Source organism: Dromiciops gliroides, chromosome 5, assembly GCF_019393635.1.
Source record: "Dromiciops gliroides isolate mDroGli1 chromosome 5, mDroGli1.pri, whole genome shotgun sequence".
NCBI classification, from domain to species: domain Eukaryota; kingdom Metazoa; phylum Chordata; class Mammalia; order Microbiotheria; family Microbiotheriidae; genus Dromiciops; species Dromiciops gliroides.
In genome coordinates, this window is record NC_057865.1 from 282,844,914 (window position 1) to 282,868,368 (window position 23,455).

At 45.9% G+C, this 23,455-nt stretch overlaps 1 protein-coding gene across 1 annotated transcript; it reads right to left on the reverse strand.

Annotated features, from left to right (window-relative positions):
- Positions 1–358: 358 nt before the first annotated feature.
- On the reverse strand, positions 359–22,535 carry CKAP4 (cytoskeleton associated protein 4). The gene is made up of 3 exons (XM_043967910.1): positions 21,944–22,535; positions 20,714–21,022; positions 359–2,903 (listed from the first exon to the last, which is right to left on the reverse strand). Exons 1-3 carry the CDS (start codon positions 22,118–22,120, stop codon positions 1,590–1,592), a joined length of 1,800 nt encoding a protein of 599 aa, XP_043823845.1. The 5' UTR covers positions 22,121–22,535; the 3' UTR covers positions 359–1,589.
- Positions 22,536–23,455: the final 920 nt, after the last annotated feature.

Consider the following 23,455-nt stretch of genomic DNA (forward strand, 5'->3'; position numbering starts at 1 on the left):
AGGTCAGGTATGTGTCAGAAATGAGACTCGGAAGATGATAGGGAAGGGAATAAGCATTTTCAAAGCATTTTCTGGGCTCTGTGTGAAGAACTTTCCAAATATCTCATTTGGTTCCAAATTGTCCTGGGTTTAAGGTCACTTCTCTATTTCCTAGCCTTGCTTCTCCACTGTAGAGGAAAACAACAAATAACCAGAAGGATCCCAGGCAGGCCCACATTAAAGTGGCTGAATACTGAGTGAACTAGCAGGCCTCCAAGTGTGGCCACCTACACCCTGGAGTCACCGAAAGGTGAAAATCACTTTTGGCTACGCCATTAAAATCTTCTCCTCAAGCAAATAACAACTCCCACCACACCCATAAGTACAAAGCTCCAAAGTGTTTATTAAGAATTAAAAATACTGTAAAGAAGCCATACAGTTCATTTCACAGTCAACTAAACGAACGTCTGAAATTGCTCCAAATGGAGAAAAAACAAGATGGCTTTAAAGGACAGGACAGGACAGACCATCAGGAACAGGGCGGGGATGGGGACAGAGCAAAACAATGACATGAAATGCAGTGCATACTTTTTTTTTCCCCCACTGACAGACAGGGATCTACTATTAGCAGATCCCCATGAGTATCATTTAAAAAAAAAAAACTTTAAAAAAAAATAGGTTATAGACATTTGGTCTGCATACCTGAGGGGACGCCCCATTACGCTGTGCTGCTCTTGGGATATGATTCAAGAATCTATCAGACCCCCGTTCTGGGCTGCTAAGTCTAAGAGTTATCTGATGACCCAACTAGAAGATTTGGCACAGATGGGCTCAGGATTACTCAGTGTGGATGCCCCATCTTGGCATCGGAGCCTTCTGAGTCTTGCATAGTTACCTTGGATATCACTAGAGGATGTATAGAATGGGAGGGTGGGAAGAATAGGGATTAAAGAGAAACTATGAGAAAGCACCTATAGGAGGGACTATGGTAAAGTAGTTTAAAAAAAAAAAAACAAACACTAGGAATTGGTATATTTTTCCCCCTAAATTGTGCTGATGTTTCTGGTTTCCAACCAGTTTAAAAGTGGAAGACTATAAGTGAGTGACATCTCATGGAAAACCTGGGCCCTCCCCCCTCCCATCAAAAACAAACAAAAAAAAAATTATTTTCCTTAAGGACGATTTTAATTAATTAGCATTCTTTTTTATTACTTGAGTAAAAAAAAAATGGTGGCCAAGGAGGCCCTTTGAGGCTAATAATGCTAATCTATTCCTGTTTATTGTTACCTGAAAATCATTCTCCCCTTTCTGTGATGTTGGAAACATCTTTTTAGAGGAAAGCTTGGATTCCTGAAGATGGGGACCCTTCAGGGAGAAAGCTAACAGTCGATACAAAATAATGAAGCAACCATAGCCCTGTTTTCACAGGTATAGCCTAACAATGGCAAATAAATTAAATGGGTTGGCAAGGGGGCATTGGAGAATGCCCAGGCGCTTCCATGAGTGTCTATTGCTCATTACAAAGAGGGACAATTTTTTTTTGTTTGTTTTTTGGCCATGAGAAACAGGGAGAGACTTTGAAATTCCACACCAGCATCTTGATAACTCGTTTAGACTTTTTCATGAATTTTCTCAACTTTCACAAACAGTCGGTCCAGTTCACTCCTCAGGTCATCCAATAAACTTTTCGTGGATTCTAAATCTTTCTTATTGGTTTCAATTTTCATTGAGTTGGCAGCCATGTCCATTTTTAGGTCTGATGACAGGTGGCTTAGGGTAGACTTTAAGTCATCTACAGACACCAGTTTTTCTAGATAGTCAGGAGGAAGAGAAGTATCCCCCTGGGCTTTTTCAAGCAGAATGCGGACTTGCTTCTGCACCTTCTCCAGGGACTCCACAGCACTGGGAAGCTCACTCATGCTTCTCTTCAGTTCTTCCACATCTTTGTATAGGGAGAGCTGAGATTCCCCCAGGCTTCTCACAGTACTCTGGAGGCCATCTTTATCTGTATCCAGCAGCCCATGGGAGGCTGTGATGCCTTCAAGGTGTTCCTGAAGGGTGGCCAGCTGATGTTCGTGCTCTTCGTTCTTGGAAAGAAGGGATTGCAGAGTCTTCATCTGCTGAGAAGACGCTGTCTGGATGGCGTGGAGGTGGCCTTCCAAGCGCTCAAACCTGGAATCGAAATCGTCACTCCTCCTCTGAAGAGAGTCTAAGGCGTCTGCGTTCTTGAAGATGTCGTTCTCTTCTTGTTGGTTGGAGTTCGCTTTGACCTGACGCACATCTTCTTCCAATCTCTTTATCTCATTGGGGAGATGGGACAAGGAAGCTTCAGCCTGAAGAATTTTCTCCCTCAGGGATTGCAATGTGAGGTGTTCGCTGTCAGCAGCTTCCCTGAACTTCTCTTGCTCCTGTTTCAAGCTCACCAATTCTTTGACTTCGGTATAGACATCAGACTCCATGGTCTCCAGGGAATTCTTCAAAGACTCAATATCCTTTTCTCTCGATTTCACTGAGGTCTGAAGTCCGTCCACCACATCCCTCAGTGCCTTCAAGTCATCTTTGTACCAGTCTGTCTCCTCCAGCGAAGCGATCTTGGCTTTCACCTCGCTGATTTCCTTCTGGCTCCTCTTCTGTACATCGGTGAATATGGCAATGTTCTCATTGATGGACTTGGTGAGCTCTGTGAGTCTCTCTTCCACAGTGTGCTCTAGGGAGTTGAAATCCTTTTCCCTGGCATCCTTGACCACATGGATGCCATCTGACAGATCCTTCAGGATCTCATTCTGCAATTTTTGCAGCACTTCGCTGATCCGATTGATCTCATTCTCCCCCTGCTTGATTGCCTTCTCCGTCAGCTCTTGCTTATGTTGGGAGTTTTTCAAGATGGACTCAAAACTCAAAAATGTAGACTGCAGAGATTGCACCTAAAAGAAAAAAAGCGAGATGTTAATCCCCAAAAGAAGCAGACAGATTTGAATGAGGGTAATTGACATGCACATCAACCTGGTAACCTATCACATCTCCATTGTCTATTGATCAGTCAACTAGAATTTATAAAGCCCTACAATGTGCCAGAATGCAGGATGGGGCAGGTTGGTCTTGAGACCTATGAAAACAGGTTAAGACATGTAAGTATGTAATGAAATTTGTCATTTTCAGTGGCATATATCCCCCCTCTCCTTATGTCCCTGACGACACATCATAGAGAGCCAGTTCTAGTCCTAATTCAAGTAGATAAGTCCTAAGCCTAGATTCTAGTCCTGATTTAAGTAGATAAGCATTAAGTAAACATCAAACAGAATGACTAGAGCAGGAACCCTTAACTTTTGTGCGTGTCATGGATTCCTTAGATAGTCAGTCTCATGAAGACTATGGACCCCTTCTCAGAATCATGTTTCTGAATGCATAAAATCCATAGGTTTACAAAGTAAACAAATTATACTATAATAGAGGGATCAAAAAATATTTTTCAAAAAATTAACAGCCCCCAGGTTGAGCGCCTTTGCACCAAAAATTTCTGAACAAGGAAATGATCAGTTAGCTCCACCTGACACTATAGTGATTGATCCTCTATGTTGATTTCTGTAAAGCATTTCCCAGTCTCTCCAGCTAGCTAAGCGGCTCCTAAGACCAGATCCAAAGAGTAACCATCAATGGCCCAATGTCAACTTGGAAGGAATTATTTATTAACAGAGTGCTCTAGGGTCTGTAATAGTTAATGTTTTTATCAGACGTTTAGATAAAGGCTGGCATACCTATCAAATCTAGAAATAACACAAAGCTGGGAAGGCTAGAGATAGAATGTAGTGGGTGACCAAGTCTGGATCCAAAAAAGGCCAGACTAGCTCAAATGAACCTAGATAAGTAGGGATAAGGATGGCAACTGAAGTTTCATGGATATAGGGAACTCCGGTTGAGGAAGACTCCTTCCACCAATGCAGATTGGTACCTTCTCTGCAACTTAAAATCTGGGAGAAATTGCCATGGGTAAATGAGAAATGCTTGTCCATGCAGCCAATGTGTCAAACACAGACCCAAAGCCAGGTCTTACCAGCTCTCCATCCATTACATAACACACTGCCTTCCAACCTAACAAGGTGAAAATATCTCTGTTAAGAGATAAATGTAAAGTCCTACACTTTGGTTCAAAGAATCATCTTCATGCATACAACATTAGCAAGGCAAAAAAAAACCCCAAAAAAACCCCTTAGTTGACTCCAAAGTCAAGGAACATCAACAGAACAATGTGGCAGCCAAAAAAAAAAAAATCTAATGAGATCATCAGGGAGATGCCAGTATCCAAGACTAGGGAGATGGCAAGTCCACCGTACTCTGCCCTAAGATTGTTAAGTAAACTACCAGATGCCCCAAAAATCTTAGTGCAGTTTTATGCTACTTAGCTTAAATAATAGGTTTTAAGCTATTAAAGAGTATAATTGCACTAAGCTATTAAGCTATTAGTGTAAAACCTCTTATTTAATCTAGTAGCATAAAACTACACTAAGACTTTGGGAGATACAATGTATTGTGTGATATTGTGAGCAGGAATGTGCTGGAAGTCAGCTGGAACCTAAGCCAATGATACATTTTCAGCATGAGCATTTGTTTGTTGTTGATCCTTCATTCTGAACAACATCAACACAAAGGTAAAGTCAGATTTAAGTGAGGCAGAACTGCACAAAGTCATTTGCCTTCATCTCTCCTCCAGAGTCATCAGGCTCCAGACTTCAGAGATCAGCAATTAGTATAAATTAAGGCTTGATTCATCATCATCTTCTTGATTATCTAAAGTCTACACATCATTTTAGAAATGGACGTGGGGGGCAGCTAGGTGGCACAGTGGATAAAGCACCGGCCCTGGAGTCAGGAGTACCTGAGTTCAAATCCGACCTTAGACACTTGACACTTACTAGCTGTGTGACCCTGGGCAAGTCACTTAATCCCCATTGCCCCGCAAAAAAAAAAAAAAAGAAATGGACATTCACTTTAGAAATCATTGAAAATTTCACTTAAGAAAGTGATTATGTTTGTTTAACAAAGCAAATTAAACTTAAAAGTATCTCACGCATACTTTTTTTTTTTGGGGGGGGGGAATTCACCTGGTAAACATTTACCACCATCTCCTTGGTTATGGGCCCCACATTTTAGAAAGAACTTTGATAAATTGGGCAATGTCCAGAGAAGAACAAGCAAGATTTCATGGGCCTCGGTACCAAGGATCAGTTAAAGGATCTAGGGGCATTTGTGCTGTAGAAAAAAAAATTGGGGTGGGAGGGAGATGATTTCAAGTCTTCAAATATCTAAAGAGATTTCAAGGACAAGGGATTAGCATAGTTCTGCTTGGTCCCACAGGGCAACATGAGGAATGGATGAGTAGAGGCTGCAAAGACATTTCCTGACAGCCCTCTTGACTATAGAGGTCTTCAAGAGATGGCTGGATGACTACATGATGGGAATATCAGAGGGGATTTTGGATCCTGTTCAGTTTAGATCAAACTACCTCTGAGGGCCCTCCCATCTCAGACTCTTCAAACTCAGGCACGCCCTTGTGCCTCAATGTCCTCATCAGTAAAATGGGAATAATACCCATAGGACAAACTGCACATGACTGTTGTGAGAATCAAATAAGATAGTGGATATAAAATGCCTTGAAAACTATCAAATGTCATGTTGATTTGTTTTCAGTCATGTTCAACTCTTCATTACCCCATTTGGGGTTTCTACTAGAGTGGTTTGCATTTCCTTCTCCAGCTCATTTTACAGATGAGGAAACTGAGGCAAACAGGGTTACACAGATGATTTGAACCTTGAAAGATGAGTCTTCCTGACTCAATACCTGGGCTCTATCCACTGTACAATCTAGCTGTCCCAAAATGTCCATATAAACAGCTATTTTTATTATTATACAAGGAAACAAAGACCCAGTGGTCACAATGCTAACTAGTAGCATAATCAGGATGGGAACTGATGTTCTTCAGACTTCCGGTTTCTCTTTTACTGCCCTGCTAATCAATCTCCCCTTGAGATGTGTCACCTAACAGCATTTGAGCCAACTGTTAATGATATCCCACATTCTCTCTTCCCTTCCCCTATCTCCTCCACTCATGCCTTGGGCCTGTAACAACTCAGGCACTGCTGAGTCCCATCAGAACGAAAGATGAACTCCAAGTTTATGACTGGTCCCTGAACTTGACTGATATACAGTGGGGAGAAAGAAAAAGGATTTTATTTATTTTTTTTTTCAGGGCAATGGGGGTTAAGTGACTTGCCCAGGGTTACACAGCTAGTAAGTGTCAAGTGTCTGAGGCCGGATTTGAACTCAGGTACTCCTGAATCCAGGGCCGGTGCTTTATCCACTGTGCCACCTAGCCGCCCCAAGAAAAAGGATTTAAAAAAAAAAATCCTCTAGTTGAAACAAATTATGGTCAAGGGGTTAGATCAGATGCCCTCTTAAAGTCCCTTCTATCTCTCATTTTATGATCCATTGACATGGGTACAAATCTTGAGTCTCTTACTAGCACTCACAACGCCTGGTTAGTTCATTCAATTAAAACATCACAACTCCAAAGAAGAAATGTAGAAATGAGCCTCCTTCCCTTTTTTTTTTTTTACACAGGTGGGGAACGATGGGCATGGAACACTCCATTTAATGTCACTTTTTCCATATGTTCGTTAGTTTTACTGAAATACTTTTTTAAAAATTTTGTTTCATAAGCAATAGCTGTTTCATAAGCAATAGAGAGGGGCAGGAGGAGGAGAGCTATATCGGGAAGTGAGCGTGATAGAAGAACAAAAGTTACAATAATTTTTTTTTTAAAGTAATACTACACTATGGTAGAGTGGTTAAGAATACTAATTTTGGAGTCAGGGGGCCTGAATTCAAATCCTAGGCTAAGCTATCTATGTGACCTTGGCCAAGACAATTTCTCTGGGTGTGCCTTGCTTTCCTCATCTGTAAAATAAGGAGATTGGATGAGATGAGCTCTCAGGTCTTGCCAGATGTGAATCTAAATCTATAATGCCATGGTCAGGAGTTCAAGCCTATTTTAGGTTTCTCTGTTTTCAGGCCAGGGTGTACAGTCTTAGGCTGCAATGCCAATCTAACCTATTGGTCTGGAGGAGGACTTGGTAAGAATGGATGGATGGAGAGGGGCAGCTAGGTGGTGCAATGGATAAAGCAACGGCCCTGGATTCAGGAGGGCCTGAGTTCAAATCTGGCCTCAGGCACTTGACACTTACTAGCTATGTGACCCTGGGCAAGTCACTTAACTCTCATTGCCTTGAAGTGGGGGGGGGGGGGGAGAAGAGAATGGATGGATAAATCAAGGCTCACTGTCCCTGTTACTACAAACTCTCAGTAAGGGTGAACCTTTCTGGTGGGAGGTTAAGGAAGGACAAAGTCTTATAGACCAAAGGCAAATTATTATTATTATTATTATTAAGTTTTAAGAGCACTAATAGATTGCCTAAATACTGAACCATATGGAGAAACAGGACAATAAAATTGAAAAAGGACTGGATTGGGAATACGTGGGCCTGGGTTTGAATTCAGCCTCTGACATTTACTAGCTATGCAGCCTTAGGCAAGTCATTTCATCATTCTGTGACTCAGTTTCCTCAATCAGTAAAACACAGGGAAGGGGGAAGGAGGGGTTGAGTCCTGTCCAGTTCTAAGTCTATGATTCTCTGACCTGGGCTGAAATATTGAGCTGACTATTTACTGCCTGTGTGTTAGTGAAAAGGTCACCTCCCCTGTCTGAGGCAGTAGGCCATCTAGTGCATCAAATTCTGGGCTTGAAGTCTTTGGCATTTATTAGGTGTGGTCAGAGGCCACTTAGCCCCCCTCAGTCTCAGTTTTCTCATCTGCAAAATGGGAATAATCCTAATAGCACCTACCTCCCAGGATGGTCAGGGAAAAACACTGGAAATTGGGGGGGGGGGGAGAGGAAGAGAGGGAGAGGGGGAGGGAGAGAGAGAGAGAGAGAATACACACAACATGGAGACAATTCCTGTAGATTCCTGTAGTACTAGCCTCACAGGGGTCAGAGCATCATAGCCTTGGAGCCAGAAGGGACCTTAGAAGTCATTTGGTCCAACCTTCCCATTTTACAAATGAAGAAACTGAGGCCCAGGGATCTCATGCTGGAAGAGGTGGCAAGTCCAACCCCTTTCATTTTGCAGATGAGGAAAATGAAGCCAAGAGAGCTGAAGTGACTTAACCGAGGTCACAGAGAGAGCGAGAGGCAGAAGGGAGACATACCCAAGTCTTCTGATGCTACCTCCCTGAGGGGTCTCACATAGCTCTTGAGCTAGCTCTGAAGGCAAGCTCCCCTTTGGTATCAATCAACATTTATTAAGCACCTACTGTGTGCTAACTGATGACTGTTAAGGAATGCCCTCCTCTCCAAACTCAGAGGTGATGTGTCATATGTGCCAACTTAGGCTATAAACTCCGTAAGGTAGGGATTATCTTGTACTACCCTAACTCACGTTTTGATAGCACTTTTTAAGTTTTACAAAGTGTTTTCCTCATGGATGTTGGTTGTTGAGTCATTTTTGTCATGTCTGACTTTATGACCCCATTTGCGATTTTCTTGGCAGAGATCCTGGAGTGGTTTGCCATTTCCTTCCCCAGCTCATTTTATAGATAAGAAAACTTAACCTACCCAGGGTCATACACCTAGTAAGTGTCTGAGGCCAGATTTGAACTCAGGAAGATGAGTCTTCCTGACTCCAGGTCGGTCATCCTATCCACTTCACCACCTAGCTGCCTATAGTACAAATACTATAATCCCCGCTTTATAGATGAGGTAGGGTCCATATTGGTTAGAAGGTAACTTTCCAGGATCACACGCATAGCTAACGTCAGGGCAAAGGTTCTCTGGCCTCAGACACTTACTAGCTGTGTGACCCTGACTGCCTGAAGAAAGAAAAAGAAAGAAAAGCAAAGTTCTCCTCATTATAAATCCAATGCTCTTTCCAAAGAACCACAACATCTAAACTAAATCTATTTCCCCATACCCAGCAGGGTTTGCTGTTGTTAATGGATATAGCGAAGGGCCTCTCCCAAATGAGAAATCCTCATCTAGAACCTGGATCTGTAGATACACTGGGACCGGGTCTGAAGAACTGGGTTCTGTCCTGAGCACTGCATTGGAGGAAGGCCATACATAAGACTGAATGGTCTCTGTGGACTCTTCACTGTCTCCTCCACCTCTAAGTTTCTGTGATTTCCAACTTCCCCAGCATTCTGGATACACGACAGGCTCAGCTTTAGCGGCAGCCAGACCTGAAGCTGCTCTGAGCTCAGCCAGGGCTTCCCTTTATTTCAAGGCTGGAATGTCCGCCGCTGAGGGGGGCGCGGGGCTATTTTTAGCCTCCAAGGGCTGGGCGTTAGAGCAGAACAGGAAACATCCCTGGCAGCCAAATGCTACAAGTCAAACAGCTGTGTGACTGGCTGGATTCCCTGAAGCCAGCCTAGTGCTGGGCTCTCTGGGAGTCTACCACAGTAGTGTTTGTTCTCTCATCCATCCATTCATTCAAACAGCATTTATGAAGCACCTAATATGAATAATATAATACACAGTCCTAGGCACTGGGGGGAGATAAGAGACAAAAAGGGAAATGATCTAGCCTTGGCTCTGAAACAGGGTCTAATTCCCTAATGCAGGGGTTCTTTACCTCAAGTCTGTACACTTTTTTGGGGGATAACTATTTCAATATAATTGGTTTCCTTAGTAATCCTATGTACTTTTACTTGAAGCAATTAAAAACATTACTCTAAGAAGGGGTCTAGAGGGATCGCAGCCTGCCAAAGGGGACCATGGCACAAAAAGGATTAAGAACCCATGAATGAGGAAGATGACCTTGGACAACTCTGTCTGGGAGAGGTCTATTTGCCCAAGACGCACAGAATTTCATAACTGGGAAGGACCTAAGAGCCACCCAAGGGCTATCTTGGACAAAAGGATGGAAGAACCCACTGTCTCCTGAGGAAGCCCATTCTTGTCCCCTGGGCAAGAGAAATTCCATTTCAGAATAACCCCTGGGGCCGCTAGGTGGCACAGTGGATAGAGCACCGGCCCTGAAGTCAGGAGGACCTGAGTTCAAATCCGACTTGCTTGACACTTGCTAGCTGTGTGACCCTGGGCAAGTCACTTAACCCCAATTGCCTCACCAAAAAAAAAAAAAAAAAAAGAATAACCCCTAAGCCCAAACAACAGTGGAGGGGAGAGAAGAAAGCTCTGGGTGGGACTCTGCAGCCAGATCCCTTTATCTCAATGGGCCTTTGGATTCTCATTATTATAATAAGGTGATTAGACAATGACATCTAAGGTCCCAGCCAGCTCCTAAATCTGTTATCTCAGCTACATTCCTTCTGGGATTCTACGTCCAAAATTCAAATTATTCTTCTTCTGCTATTTACCTGAGGTATGAGGTTTCTGGGCCTCAATTTCTTCATCTGTATAACTGGCACAATTAGACTTAGTACCCAGGATCCTTTCCGGATGTAAAACCACCCAAAACCCTTGAGGGGAAAGGGAGTAGTACTAATCCCAACCAAGCAGGGTCTGGAAGCCATCAGAGCACATCATGACAAGGGTTTGAATCCTAAATCTGCCGCCATAGGTCACCTCAGGTAAATCACCTTCCTCATCTATAAAATGAAAGCCTTGAACTAGATACTATTACAGCATTATCTTTATTATTATTATTCAGATGGGTACTTCTGTCCCTGGGAAATTATGGGCTAGATCAATATCACTTGAATGCAAGTCAACCTTTCCTAAGTAACTGAGCCTTCTTTGCTTTGCCAGGCCCCTAATCCCACTTCCTGCCATCTCCTCGCCATGCTCCCCGGACGGTACTTAGGCTGCCCATCAAACTCATCTTCCCCTGTCCCTCAACCTTGCACTCTGTCTCTGGGGGCCTTGCTCAGAGCTTTTGCTTCATCTTGCCTGGAAGCAGCCCTCTAACACCATTTCCAGACGTCTCCCAGCCCAGAGTACAGATTCTTCTTTAGGACTTTCCTTTCTACTTTCCCCCCATTAGAACTTAAGTTCCCCTAGGGCAATGATTTGCTTGTTTGCATCTGTAGGGCAAGCAAGCAGTAAGTACTTAATGCTTTCTCTATTCATTCATCCAACAAACTATCTATCCATCTCCATCCACCTCTCTATCTATCCATCCATCCATCCATCCATCTATGTACTTCTCTATCCATCTATTTATCCATCCATCTATCTCTCTATCCATCCACCTCTCCATTTATCTCTATCCATCTTATTCCTCTTTATCCATCTCCTATCTACCTCTCCACCCATTTATTTATCTATCTACCTATCCATCCACCCACCCATCCATCCATTTATCTACCTCTATCCATCCATCCACCCACCATCCATCTATCCATTTATCTACCTCTATCCATCCATCCCCACACCCCTCCATCTATCCATTTATCTACCTCTTTCCATCCATCCACCCACCCATCCTTCTATCCATTTATTTGTCTACCTCTATCCATCCATCCACCCACCCACCCATCTATCCATTTATCTATCTCTATCCATCCATCCACCCACCCATCCATCTATCCATTTATCTACCTCTATCCATCCCCGCACCCCTCCATCTATCCATTTATCTACCTCTTTCCATCCACCCACCCACCCATCCTTCTATCCATTTATTTATCTACCTCTATCCATCCATCCACCCACCCATCCATCCATATCCATTTATCTACCTCTATCCACCCACCCATTCATCTATCTACCTCTCTACCATCCATCCATCTACCTATTATGTACAGAATACTATGCCAGGTGCCAAAGGAGATACACAGTTAAAAGATAAAACGGGGTCCCTGTCCTCATGCAGCTTACAGTCTAGTCAAGAGATAGGGCATAAATAACTAATAGACAACAACTAAATGTGATATAAATACTCTGTGAGGACTTGAGAAGACATCACTGAATAGGGAAAAGCTTGTGTTAGGGGTGAAGAATGATCAGGGAAGGCTTCATGGAGGAGATGGCAAATGAGCTGGGCTTTAAGAAATGGGCAGGGGGGGGGGCGGGGAGCTAGGTGGCACAGTGGATAAAGCACCGGCCCTGGATTCAGGGGAACCTGAGTTCAAATCCAGCCTCAGACACTTGACATTTATGAGCTGTGTGACCCTGTGCAAGTCATTTAACCCTCACAAAAAGAAAGAAAGAACAGAAAAGAAAAAGGGGACAGCTAGGTGGCACAGTGGATGGAGCACCGGCCCTGGAGTCAGGAGTACCCGAGTTCAAATCTGGCCTTAGACACTTAACATTTACTAGCTGTGTGACCCTGGGCAAGTCACTTAACCCCAATTCCCTCACTAAAAAAAAAAAAGAAAAGAAAAGAAATGGGTAGGATTTCAATGAACAAGGAGGAGGCAGTGTGGTTTAGTGGGAAGAACCCTGGCTCTGGGGTCAGAAAACCCGGGTTCAAATCCTTAAGACTTATGGGATCCAGGGTCAGCTAGGTAGCACAGTGAATAAAGCACTGGCCCTGGATTCAGGAGTACCTGAGTTCAAATCTGGCCTCAGACACTTACTAGCTGTGTGACCTTGGGCAAGTCACTTAACCCCCATTGCCCCACAAAAAAAAAAAAAAAAAGACTCATGAGATCCAACAAGACTACCATGGCAATGTGTTTTGCATGACTGAACATGTATACACTATATCAAATTGCTTATGGTTTCAGGGCGGGGAAGGGGTGAGGAAGAGAGAGAGAAAATTTGGAACTCAGATTTTTTTAAAAAAACAACAAATGTTTAAAATTGTTGTTACATGTAGCTGGGGGAAAATGAAATATACTTTAAAAATTATTTTTTAAAAAAATGTTTTAAAAAGACACATTCTGATTGCTTATCACCTCAGGGAGGGGAGAGAGGAGGGAAGAAAGGAGGGAGAAAATTTGAAATTCAAAAGTATACATAAAAATGTTTATTATTAGAAAAAAATAATAAAATAAAAAGACTTGTGTGATCTTAAGGAAGTAGCTCATCCTGTCTGGGCCTCAGTTTCCTCACCTGTCAAATGTTACCTTACAGCTCTAGGTGTGACCCTATGATCACAGCATGAACAGGGCAGAAGGCTGGGGCACATGTGGGCCAACCACAGAATCTCAAAGCCAGAAGAGAACTCAGGTGTCACCTAGACCCAAGCTTCTTAAACTGTGGGTCATGATCCCATACGGGGTTGCATAACTGAATGTGGGGGGTTGCGAAGAATTTGGCCACGGTAAACGTTTATGTCCACCTATTTTATATACTGATATACCTGGGGTTGCTGAGTAGAAAAAGGTTTAAGAAGTTCTGATCTACACAAACTTTCTCTTTTTTTTTTTTTGGTGAGGCAGTTGGGGTTAAGTGACTTGCCCAGGATCACACAGCTAGTAAGTGTTATGTGTCTGAGGTCAGATTTGAACTCAGGTCCTCCTGAATCCAAGGCCAGTGCTCTATCCACTGAGCCATCTAGCTGCCCCAAACTTTCTCAATATCCCTGACAAATGGCTATCCAACTGAGCCCACCAGCCCGACTAGTTGAGTGGGACATTGAGAAAAGGTCCAATCTAATAACAGCTGATATTTAGAGATCTCATAAGTTACAGCACTTGACGTATGTTATTGCCTTTGAGCCTCACAACCACCCGGGATGTAGGTATTACAGGTATGGATGGCAACTATGGTACAGTGGACAAAACACTGGATGTCGATTCAGAAGAACCTGAGTTCGAATCCTGCCCCAACACTTCCTAAGCTGTGTGACCCTGGCCAAGTCACTTAACCTCACTGTGCCTCAGTTTCCTCATCTGTAAAGCAGGGATAGTAATAATAACACCACCTATTTCATAAGGTTGTCATGAAAGCCAAATGAGGATAGCTATAAAGCATGTCAGAAGTCTTAAAGTGCTGTATAAAAATACTTGCTATTATTATGAAACCTGTTTTATAGAAGAAGAAATTGAGAGACTGAATGACTTAGCTATGGTTATACAATAAGTGTCAGAGGTAGGATTCCAACCCAGGTCTTCCTGGGCAAGGCTGGGGCAAGGGGTGGGTGGTGAAAGAATGCTGGACTCAGGGAAACATGGACTCAAAATCCTGACACTTGCTACCTGTATGACCCTGGGCAAGCAAGACTCTTAACCTCTTAGACTCTTGGTTCTCCAATCTATAAAGTAGGCACAACAATATCCCCAAACCTGTCTCTGGCTGTGAGACACTGGGCAAGTCATTTTCAGTGCTCCAAGTATTTATAGGCTTGTTATTGAGTCATTTTTCAGTTGTGTCTGACTCTTCATGACCCCATTTTGGGGTCTTCTTGGCAAAGGTACTAGAGTGGTTGGCCATTTCCTTCTCCAGCTCATTTCACAGATGGGGAAACTGAGGTAAGCAGGGTTAAGTGATTTGCCCAGGGCCACACAGCTACTAAGTGTCTGAGGCCAGATTTGAACTCAGGTTCAAAATCCCCTACTCCAAGCCCAGCATGGTCTATCCACTGTACCACCTAGTGGCCCTAAGTTATAGTCTTGCCAATCTGCATTAGAACAGGGAGTTTGATATCGGGAATCCCCTATGCCAAAATGTGCCTGGCAACTATCCTAGATACCAATTTGTCATATTCTCCCCTCAAAACATTATTTACCCCCTTTCTCAGTATCAGTTTAGTCTCCCCAGGGAGCCCATAAATTCCTAAGAGTCCTTATTTTTTTTCTTTTCCCACCTTCCCCCTTTCACAATACACAGCACATACACCCATAGACTTTAAAGAGATTAAAAATAATGTTGGGGGGTGGGGCGCAGCTAGGTGGCACAGTGGATAAAGCACCGGCCCTTGATTCAGGAGGACCTGAGTTCAAATCCGACTTGCTTGACACTTGCTAGCTGTGTGACCTTGGGCAAGTCACTTAACCCTCATTGCCCTGCAAAAATAAAATAAAATAACTGGGGCAGCTAGGTGGCGCAGTGGATAGAGCACTGGCCCTGGATTCAGGAGGACCTGAGTTCAAATCTGGCCTCAGACACGTAACACTTACTAGCTGTGTGACCCTGGGCAAGTCACTTAACCCCAATTGCCTCACCAAAAACAAAAAAAAAAACCAAAACAAACAAACAACAGTGTAAGGGAAAGGGGAGGAGCAGAGCAGATCACCTAAGGCTGGCTTCATGTCTGCACAGAGCAAAAGGGGTGGGGAGGCAGAGCAGCTTCCAAGAGGGCCAGAGGAGGCTTATTTCCAGAGATATCCAAAATACAGACCTGCCCATGCCTCCCTCCAATGCAGATAGTCACCTGGGGTCTGGAGAGGTGACAAGATACCCCTAAGCTGACATCTATCAGAGGCAGGTCTTGAATCTAGGTCTCCCAGGCCCACGCTGAGACTGGCCCCCTAGCCAGGGCTCCAGATTGCCTTCTGGCCAATGACCACACCCCAGACCATCTCTCCAGATTCACCATCCTCCCAAGGTGAATTGTACATCCACATGCTATTCAAGCCGGAAAGACTTCATAGGTTAAACAACTCCCTCTTCAGTGTGGTGGAAAGAGCACTGGGACCTGGCTTCAAATCTCATCTCTGCCACTCATACTGGAGTTTTTTTTTCCAGCTCCAGCACCAACTCCCTGTAGGACACTGGAAGAGTAACTAGCCTCGCTGAGCCTCAGTTTCCTCATCTGTGTAAAGTGAAAAGACTGGCCAGATCAGAGGCATTAAACGTGCCACCTGCCAGATATCAGGGATCCACAACACTTGGGAACTGCCTGAACCAGATTAAAATGTGATTGGGAAGTATTTAACAAAATAAATAAAAATACAAGCAAACACAGACAATACTACATTTTAAAAAACTAAGTCCGTATGGGTTCCACAAAGATTCTTATGGAGTTTAGTTTCTGTTGGAGTCTGACTTCTAATTTCTTCCGTTCTATGCAAAACTTAAAACATCTAGAAATAGCTGACTATGGAGTTGAAAATAAAGTAACAATTTTTTAAATTAAGCATTGTCAATTCTATCACTACTTATATTGTTGTTTAGTCATTTTTCAGTCCTGTCTGACTCTTTGTGACCCTTTTGGGGGGTTGTTTTGTTGGCAAAGATACTTTTTTTGCCATTTCCTTCTCCAGCTCATTTTACAGAAGAAGAAAGTAAGACAAAGAAGGTTAAGTAACTTGCCCAGGGTTACCTAGCTAGTAAGTGTCTGAGGCCAGAGTCTTCCAGACTCCACTGTGCCACTTAGCTGCCCCTTAATTATATTATAATCACTTTATTTTATTATGATTATGTTATTAATAATGCATTATTTATAGCTTACTATATAAATATGAGTTTATATACACATATGAAATGGGATTTAGCAGATACTCAAAGACCCACCTGGAGATTAATCTAGAGTGATTGAATCAAGTGAGAGTGATTGACTGCTGATTAGCCTACTTCAAGTTAACTGGATTGTAATCACACCTGGCTAGCCCTTAAGAAGGTATTGTTAGGGCAGCTAGGTGGCGCAGTGGATAGAGCACCGGCCCTGGAGTCAGGAGTACCTGAGTTCAAATCCGGCCTCAGACACTTGACACTTACTAGCTGTGTGACCCTGGGCAAGTCACTTAACCCCCACTGCCTGCAAAAAAAAAAAAAAGAAGAAGGTATTTTTCTCAGAAGCTAGACTGTGAATTCAACTTGAGAACAGCTTCAAAGCCAATGGATTTGGATGACCAACCAATCAGCTTGAAGCAGTGTGTAAGGACCGCCTCTGTTCCAGACCTATAAAAAGCTTCCACATGGAGGACTTGAGGAAGAACCCAACCAGGCTGGAACTCTAGGCTAGATAGGCTTTTTCTTAACTTTCTGAACTCCTTGTGAATACTTGTATGCTTTAATAAATGTTTAATGCCCAAAGACTGGTGCTGAAGCCTCTAATTTAAGGCGACCACAATTTAGATTTTAAACATCACAGTGTATATATATAAGCTCATATGAATATATAAATTATATATTTATATATAAATATATTATTACACATAAATTCTATGTCTATATATAAATATACTATTACATATAAATTATATGTTTATATATAACTATATATGAATATAAAAAATAAGATGGCTATACTAGAAAAACTCTCAAGTTTATTTCAACTCAATTTTCAGAACTCATGCTGGGGAAGAGGTCTCTCTGACTATAGTCAAGACCTAAGTTTAAATATACTTTTTTTTTTTTGCAGGTCAATGAGGGTTAAGTGACTTGCCCAGGGTCACACAGCTAGTAAGTGTCAAGTGTCTGAGGCTGGATTTGAACTCAGGTACTCCTGAATCCAGGGCCAGTGCTTTACCACTTCGACACCTGGCTGTCCCTCAAATATACTTCTGACATTTACAACCTGGGCAACTTTATGCAAGTCAATCTTGGACCTCAGTTTCCCCATGTGAAGAACAAGAAGGGTTGGACTAGATGACCTCAGAGGTCCCTCTCAGCTCTAGATCTATGGAATTCCAAATCCCATCCTCAACTTGAGCCTCAGTTTCTTTTATTGTCAAATGAGGGAGTCAGAGGTCCCTTTCAGGTTCTGATCCATGAGATTCTCAAACCTGGGTCCCCAAGTAAGTTTTGGATGCCAGGAGAGGACAGGAACAGGATCTACCATTACTTCTTTGTCTGGGACACCTTGGGTGGGGCCCAGGCTGAAGGCAAGACTGGCCATCTCTCCCCAGCCCTCCTGGGCTGTTCTGCAGACTCAGCCATTCCAAGTCATTGAAGAATCAGTGCAAAGACACTGATTTCCTTCCAGGTCAAGGCTAATGTTTTGTGACAGGTTCCCTTTGCTAATCAACCGTGTGGCTGACAAAATACTACTGCAGCCCCATTCAATACTTGGGGGGAAAGCAGATAAATACTTTTGGAGATGTATTTTCCCCCTCCCATCTAAACAAAGACAAAGAAGGACTCTGTTTGGAGGGGGAAGATTGGGTGCTCCCTCCTGCCCCTGTTCCTGCCCCCTGGCCTGGGGCTGGCTCAGGCCAGCTGCCCAAAGAGGTTCTGGAGAGGGCCCACTTGGCTAGATCCCTAACCAACCTGGAGCAGGATGCTTCCCCAAAGGGCCAGGATGATCCGATCAGCACCAGGGACCCTCCCAGACAGAGACAGATGCCAGCTTCTGGCTCACTCTTCAAAGCAGAGCCCGGAAACAAGCAGGCATGGTGTACTGGGAGGCCTGCTACACTGGAGCCAGGAATAGGGTTCAGACCTCTCCCATTTCTTAGCAGTGTGACCGTGGACACGTCCCTTTGTGTCTCTGTCTCTGGAGCCTCAGTGGTGTGGCGAATATTGCCCTAGACCTGGAGTCACATGAAACTGACCTGAATTCAAATCGGACCTCAGACACTCACCTTTTTTTTTTTTAAAGTGAGGCAATTGGGGTTAAGTGACTTGCCCAGGGTCACACAGCTAGTAAGTATTAGTAAGTGTCAAAGGTCGGATTTGAACTCAGGTCCTCCTGACTCCAGGGCTGGTGCTCTAACCACCTAGCTGCCCCTCTCAGACACTAACTGTGTGACTCTGGGCAAGTCACTTTCCTCATCTGTAAAATGGAGATAATAACAGCCCCCAGCTTCAAGGTTGTTGAGAATGAGGTTGTATTTGTAAATCACTTTTGCAAACCTTAAAGCACTTCACAAATATTAGATATTAGATTCTATCTTCTGGACTGATGACGAAATGAAATCCCCAAAGCACAGTTCTAACCAAACCAGCCCCAGCTCTGTGGGAAAAGGGAAGCAGGGCCCTTTTCTAGGATAAAATACAAACTTTTCTATCAGGTATTCCAAACCCTTCACGATCCTGTCTCCAGGTTCTTATTACACATTCCTCCCCTTTTTGGACACTGCAACCCAGCTCTCCCTCATTTTTTATTTTATGGGTCAATGAGGGTTAAGTGACTTGCCCAAGGTCACACAGCCAGTGTCAAGTGTCTGAAGTCGGATTTGAACTCAGGTCCTCCTGGATCCAGGGCCAGCACTTTATCCACTGTGCCACCTAGCTGCCGCCCCCCCCCCCCCCAAACATACACTCCATCCAATCACTGTGACTTTACACATGCTGCTTCCTATGTTAGGCATGCCCTCCCTCCTCACCTCTCTTAGATTTTCGTGCCCTCTTCAAAGCTCAGCTCCTGAAGAACACAAGGCCTTTCTCCATCCCCAAAGCAGCAGCAGGTATCTCCCCAAACCCCTCGATTACTTTCTATTTACATTGTATATTACTTTGGTATTCACTGATATGGACAAGTTGCTCCACTGCCCTCCATTACCACACATTTTCTTTGTATATAGTTTGTATCTATTTTTGTATCCAAGCAGTTTCCCCCGATCAAATAGAAACTCTATGAAGGCAGGGACTTTCCTTTTTGTCTTTGAACCCCTAGCATGGCATCTGGCACACAGAAGGATCTAATTAAATGCTTGTTGTTTAACTTCTATGAACCTCAGTCTTCTAATGTGTAAAATAAGGTTAACAATTCCTCAACTACAAGGAGCTCCAATGAGTTTTAACACATACACAGTGCTTAGGACTATAGAATAATAATAACTGTCATTTATATAGGGCTTTAAGATGGCACAGTGGATAGATTGCTGGGCCTGGAATCTGGAAGACTCATCTTCATGAGCTCAAATCTGGCCTCAGACACTCACTGACTGGGCGACCCTGGACAAGTCACTTCCACCCTGTTTGCTTCAGTTTCCCCATCTGTAAAATGAGCTGGAGAAGGAAATGGCAAACCACTCCAGTACCTCTGCCAAGAAAACCCCAAATGGGGTCACAAAGAGTAGGACACAGCTAAAAAAAAAATAAACTATTCACAATAATTAAAGGTTTACAAAACATCTTAGAAATATCATGTCAGGGGCAGCTAGGTGGCGCAGTGGATGGAACACTGGCCCTGGGTTCAGGAGGACCTGAGTTCAAATCCGGCCTCAGACACTTGACAGTTATTAGCTGTGTGACCCTGGGCAGGTCACTTAACCCCAATTGCCTCACCAAAAAAAAAAAAAAAAAGAAAGAAATATCATGTCACCTGATGGTCACAATGATCCTAGGAGGTAGGTAGGTGCTATTATTATGCCCACTTTACAGTTGAGGAAACTGAGGCAGACAACAATTTAGTGATTTGCCCAGGGTCACCAACTAGTGAGCATCTGGTGCCAGATTTGAACTTGGGTCTTACTGACTCCATCCACACGCCACCTAGCTGCCTAGAGCAGGAATGGACCTCAGAAGTCTTCTGGTCTAATAAGAAAACTGAAACCCAGAAAGATTAATTAAATAGCTCGCCCCAGGTCCAATATGTGGTTAAGTTCTTAGTATCATAGATCTGGAGCTGAAAACAGCCTCAGTAGCATTCTAGTCCAACCATCTTATTTTACAGAAAGGGAAATTGAGGTACAGTGGTTTAGAAAGGTCTCTTAAGGTCATAGAGCTGGAGGTTACCTTTAGAAGCCCTTGGTTTTACAGGTGAGGAGTGACATGACTTTCCCAAGGTCACACAGCTACCGAGCCCACTTGGCAAACCTTCATACACTAAGTCAGCCCTAGTGTTGACGTGGGCTTTAGAGAAAAGGAGGCATGGATGATGCTTTGGGACTGCCTCGCTCGCTGCCCTATTTGGAAGGAGAAGGGAAGGAAGAAAAGGGGGCTGTTACCTTGTGCATAACGCCTTGCAAGCCCTGTCCCAGCTCCTCTCTCTGCCTGGTGAAGCCCTCATTCCGGAGCCGGATCTGATGGACTTCTTCCAAAACGTTATGGACAGACCAGCCGAAGAAGCCGGCCCCAGCAATGAGGGTGAGGTAGAAGAGAAAGTTGAGAACCTTTCCCAGTTTGCCAAAGAAGGAGGAAGAGGAGGCTTCGGAGGTCGGTGAGGATTTCCCACCACCTCCCCCTCCCCCTCCGCGACTGCTGCCTTTTGGGTGGGACTGTTGGTTCTGCTGCTGCTGCTGTTTGGGATGTTGGTTCTGCTGCTGCTGTTTGGGTTGTTGGTTCTGCTGCTGCTGTTTGGGCTGTTGGTTCTGCTGCTGCTGCTGCTGCTGCTGCTGTTTGGGCTGTTGGTTCTGCTGCTGCAGCTGCTGTTTGGGCTGTTGGTTCTGCTGCTGCTGTTTGGGTTGTTGGTTCTGCTGCTGCTGTTTGGGTTGTTGGTTCTGCTGCTGCTGTTTGGGCTGTTGGTTCTGCTGCTGCTGCTGCTGCTGTTTGGGCTGTTGGTTCTGCTGCTGCTGCTGTTTGGGCTGTTGGTTCTGCTGCTGCTGTTTGGGCTGTTGGTTCTGCTGCTGCTGCTTGGGCTGTTGGTTCTGCTGCTGCTGCTTGGGCTGTTGGTTCTGCTGCTGCTGTTTGGGCTGTTGGTTCTGCTGCTGCTGTTTGGGCTGTTGGTTCTGCTGCTGCTGCTGTTTGGGTTGTTGGTTCTGTTGTTGCTGCTGTTGCTTGGGTTGTTGGTTCTGCTGCTGCTGTTTGGGCTGATTCTGCTGCTGCTGTTTGGGTTGTTGGTTCTGCTGCTGCTGCTGCTTGGACTGCTGATTCTGCTGCTGCTGCTGCTGTTTGGGCTGTTGGTTCTGCTGTTGCTGTTTGGGCTGTTGGTTCTGCTGCTGCTGTTTGGGTTGTTGGTTCTGCTGCTGCTGCTTGGGCTGCTGCTGCTTGGATTGTTGGTTCTGTTGCTGCTTGGGCTGTTGGTTCTGCTGTTTGGGCTGTTGATTCTGCTGCTGCTGCTTGGGCTGATTCTGCTGCTGCTGCTTGGGCTGCTGCTGCTTGGACTGCTGATTCTGCTGCTGCTGTTGCTTGGGCTGTTGGTTTTGCTGCTGCTGCTGCTGCTTGGGCTGCTGCTGCTTGGATTGTTGGTTCTGTTGCTGCTTGGGCTGTTGGTTCTGCTGTTGGACTGCCTGCTTGGCTGGCTGGGGCGACTGCCTGGGCTGCTGCTGCTGCTGCTGCCTGGGCTGCTGCTCGGACTGCGGCTGCTGCTGCCTCTTTGCCACGTCATCGGGGCCGCCCGCCGGGTGGGCGCCCTTCTCGGAGGGGGCGGACGAGCCGTGGCCGCCCTTGGGGCTTCGCTGCTTGGCCGAGGACATGGCCAAACCGAGGCCGGGAGTGGGTGGGTGAATGAGTGGGGGGAGCCGCCGCCGCCGCCGCCCGGAGCCCGAGCGCGCCTGCCTGCCTGTCCGTCCGCCTGCCTGCCTGCCCGCCCGCCGGTCCGCCGGTCCGCCCGCCCGCCTGGCCGCCGGTCCTCCGGTCCGCCTGGCCGCCTGTGTGCCCGCCTTGGCCGCCTCCTCCCTCCTTCCTCCCGGGGCGCTGGGGGCACCGAGGCGCACGGGGACCTCCTGGCCGCGCTGGAGGAGGACGCCGCCGCCGAGAGGGAGAGAGGAGAGAGAGGAGGGAGAGAAGGAGAGTGCGCGGAGAGAGGGAGACAGACAGAGAGAGGGGGAGAGAGAGAGAGAGAGAGAGAGGAGGAAGGAGGATGGGCAGGGAAGAAGGAGGGGGCGAGAGGAGCCGCCGGCCCCGCCCCTGCCGAGTGGGGAGAGACTGCCACGCACGCTAACCGGAGCCGGCAACCCCTCCCCTGCCCGGCGGCCCGCCCGCCCCCCGGCCGGCGGCCCGCCCGTGCGCCCGCCTCCCCGTGCGCCCGCCTCCCCTCTCCTCCTGGGCCGCCCGTGCGCCGGCCCCGCCCAGGCCGCCACGACCCCCAAACGGGGAGGGGGTAGAGGAGGAGGCCGAAGAGGAAGAGGAGGAGGAGGAGGAGGAAGACGACGGCGAGAGCCGCGGCGCCCGGGGGAAGGGCTTCCTGCCCGACGCGGGGGAAAGCGGGAAAGAAAAGTCTGGCTCCCTTCCCAGCCGGGCGTGTTCCCGGCCAGGGGAGGCTTACTCCGGCGTGCCTGCGCCCCCGGCCTTGGGCAGGAGAGAAAATGGGAGGCCTGGCGCCGCGGTTCACGTGGATCCCCACCTTGGGGGACTCGGGGGCTGAGATCGGAGGTCCGGGGCTGACAGGACCCACCCCCGCCCCCAGCACCGGCGATGCCTACCCCAGCACCCTTGTTCTGCAGAAGAGCACATTGAGGCCCCGAGAGAAGTGATTTAGGGAGCATGGGTCACAGATCGGAGACTACCAGGGACCTCAGAGGCCTTTTAGCCCAAATCCCCCTCTTTTTCCGGAGAAAGAAACTGAGGCCCCGGAAGAGAGGCATTTCGGGAATGGGTCACAGATTGGGTACTGCAAGGGATCTCTAGCCATTTAGCCGGATCCCCTGTGCAGTGGGTAGAGCACGGAGCCAGGAATCAGGAAGACTTATCTCCTAGAATTCAGATCAGACCTCAGACAATTTACTAGCTGGGTGACCCTGGGCAAGTCACTTACTTAATCCCGTTTGCCTCAGTTTCCTTATCTGCAAAATGAGCTGGAGAAGGAAGTG

What these genes read in the sequence shown, in the direction of transcription:
- CKAP4 (XM_043967910.1), bottom strand. Translation starts at nt 22,120, where the DNA reads ATGTCCTCGGCCAAGCAGCGAAGCCCCAAGGGCGGCCACGGCTCGTCC. An exon ending in CCAGGCAGTCGCCCCAGCCA is followed by an intron (nt 21,023 to 21,943) that starts GCCAAGCAGGCA and finishes CAGCAGCAGCAG; the next exon opens with AACCAACATCCCAAACAGCA. An exon ending in TGCAAGGCGTTATGCACAAG is followed by an intron (nt 2,904 to 20,713) that starts GTAACAGCCCCC and finishes TTTTTCTTTTAG; the next exon opens with GTGCAATCTCTGCAGTCTAC.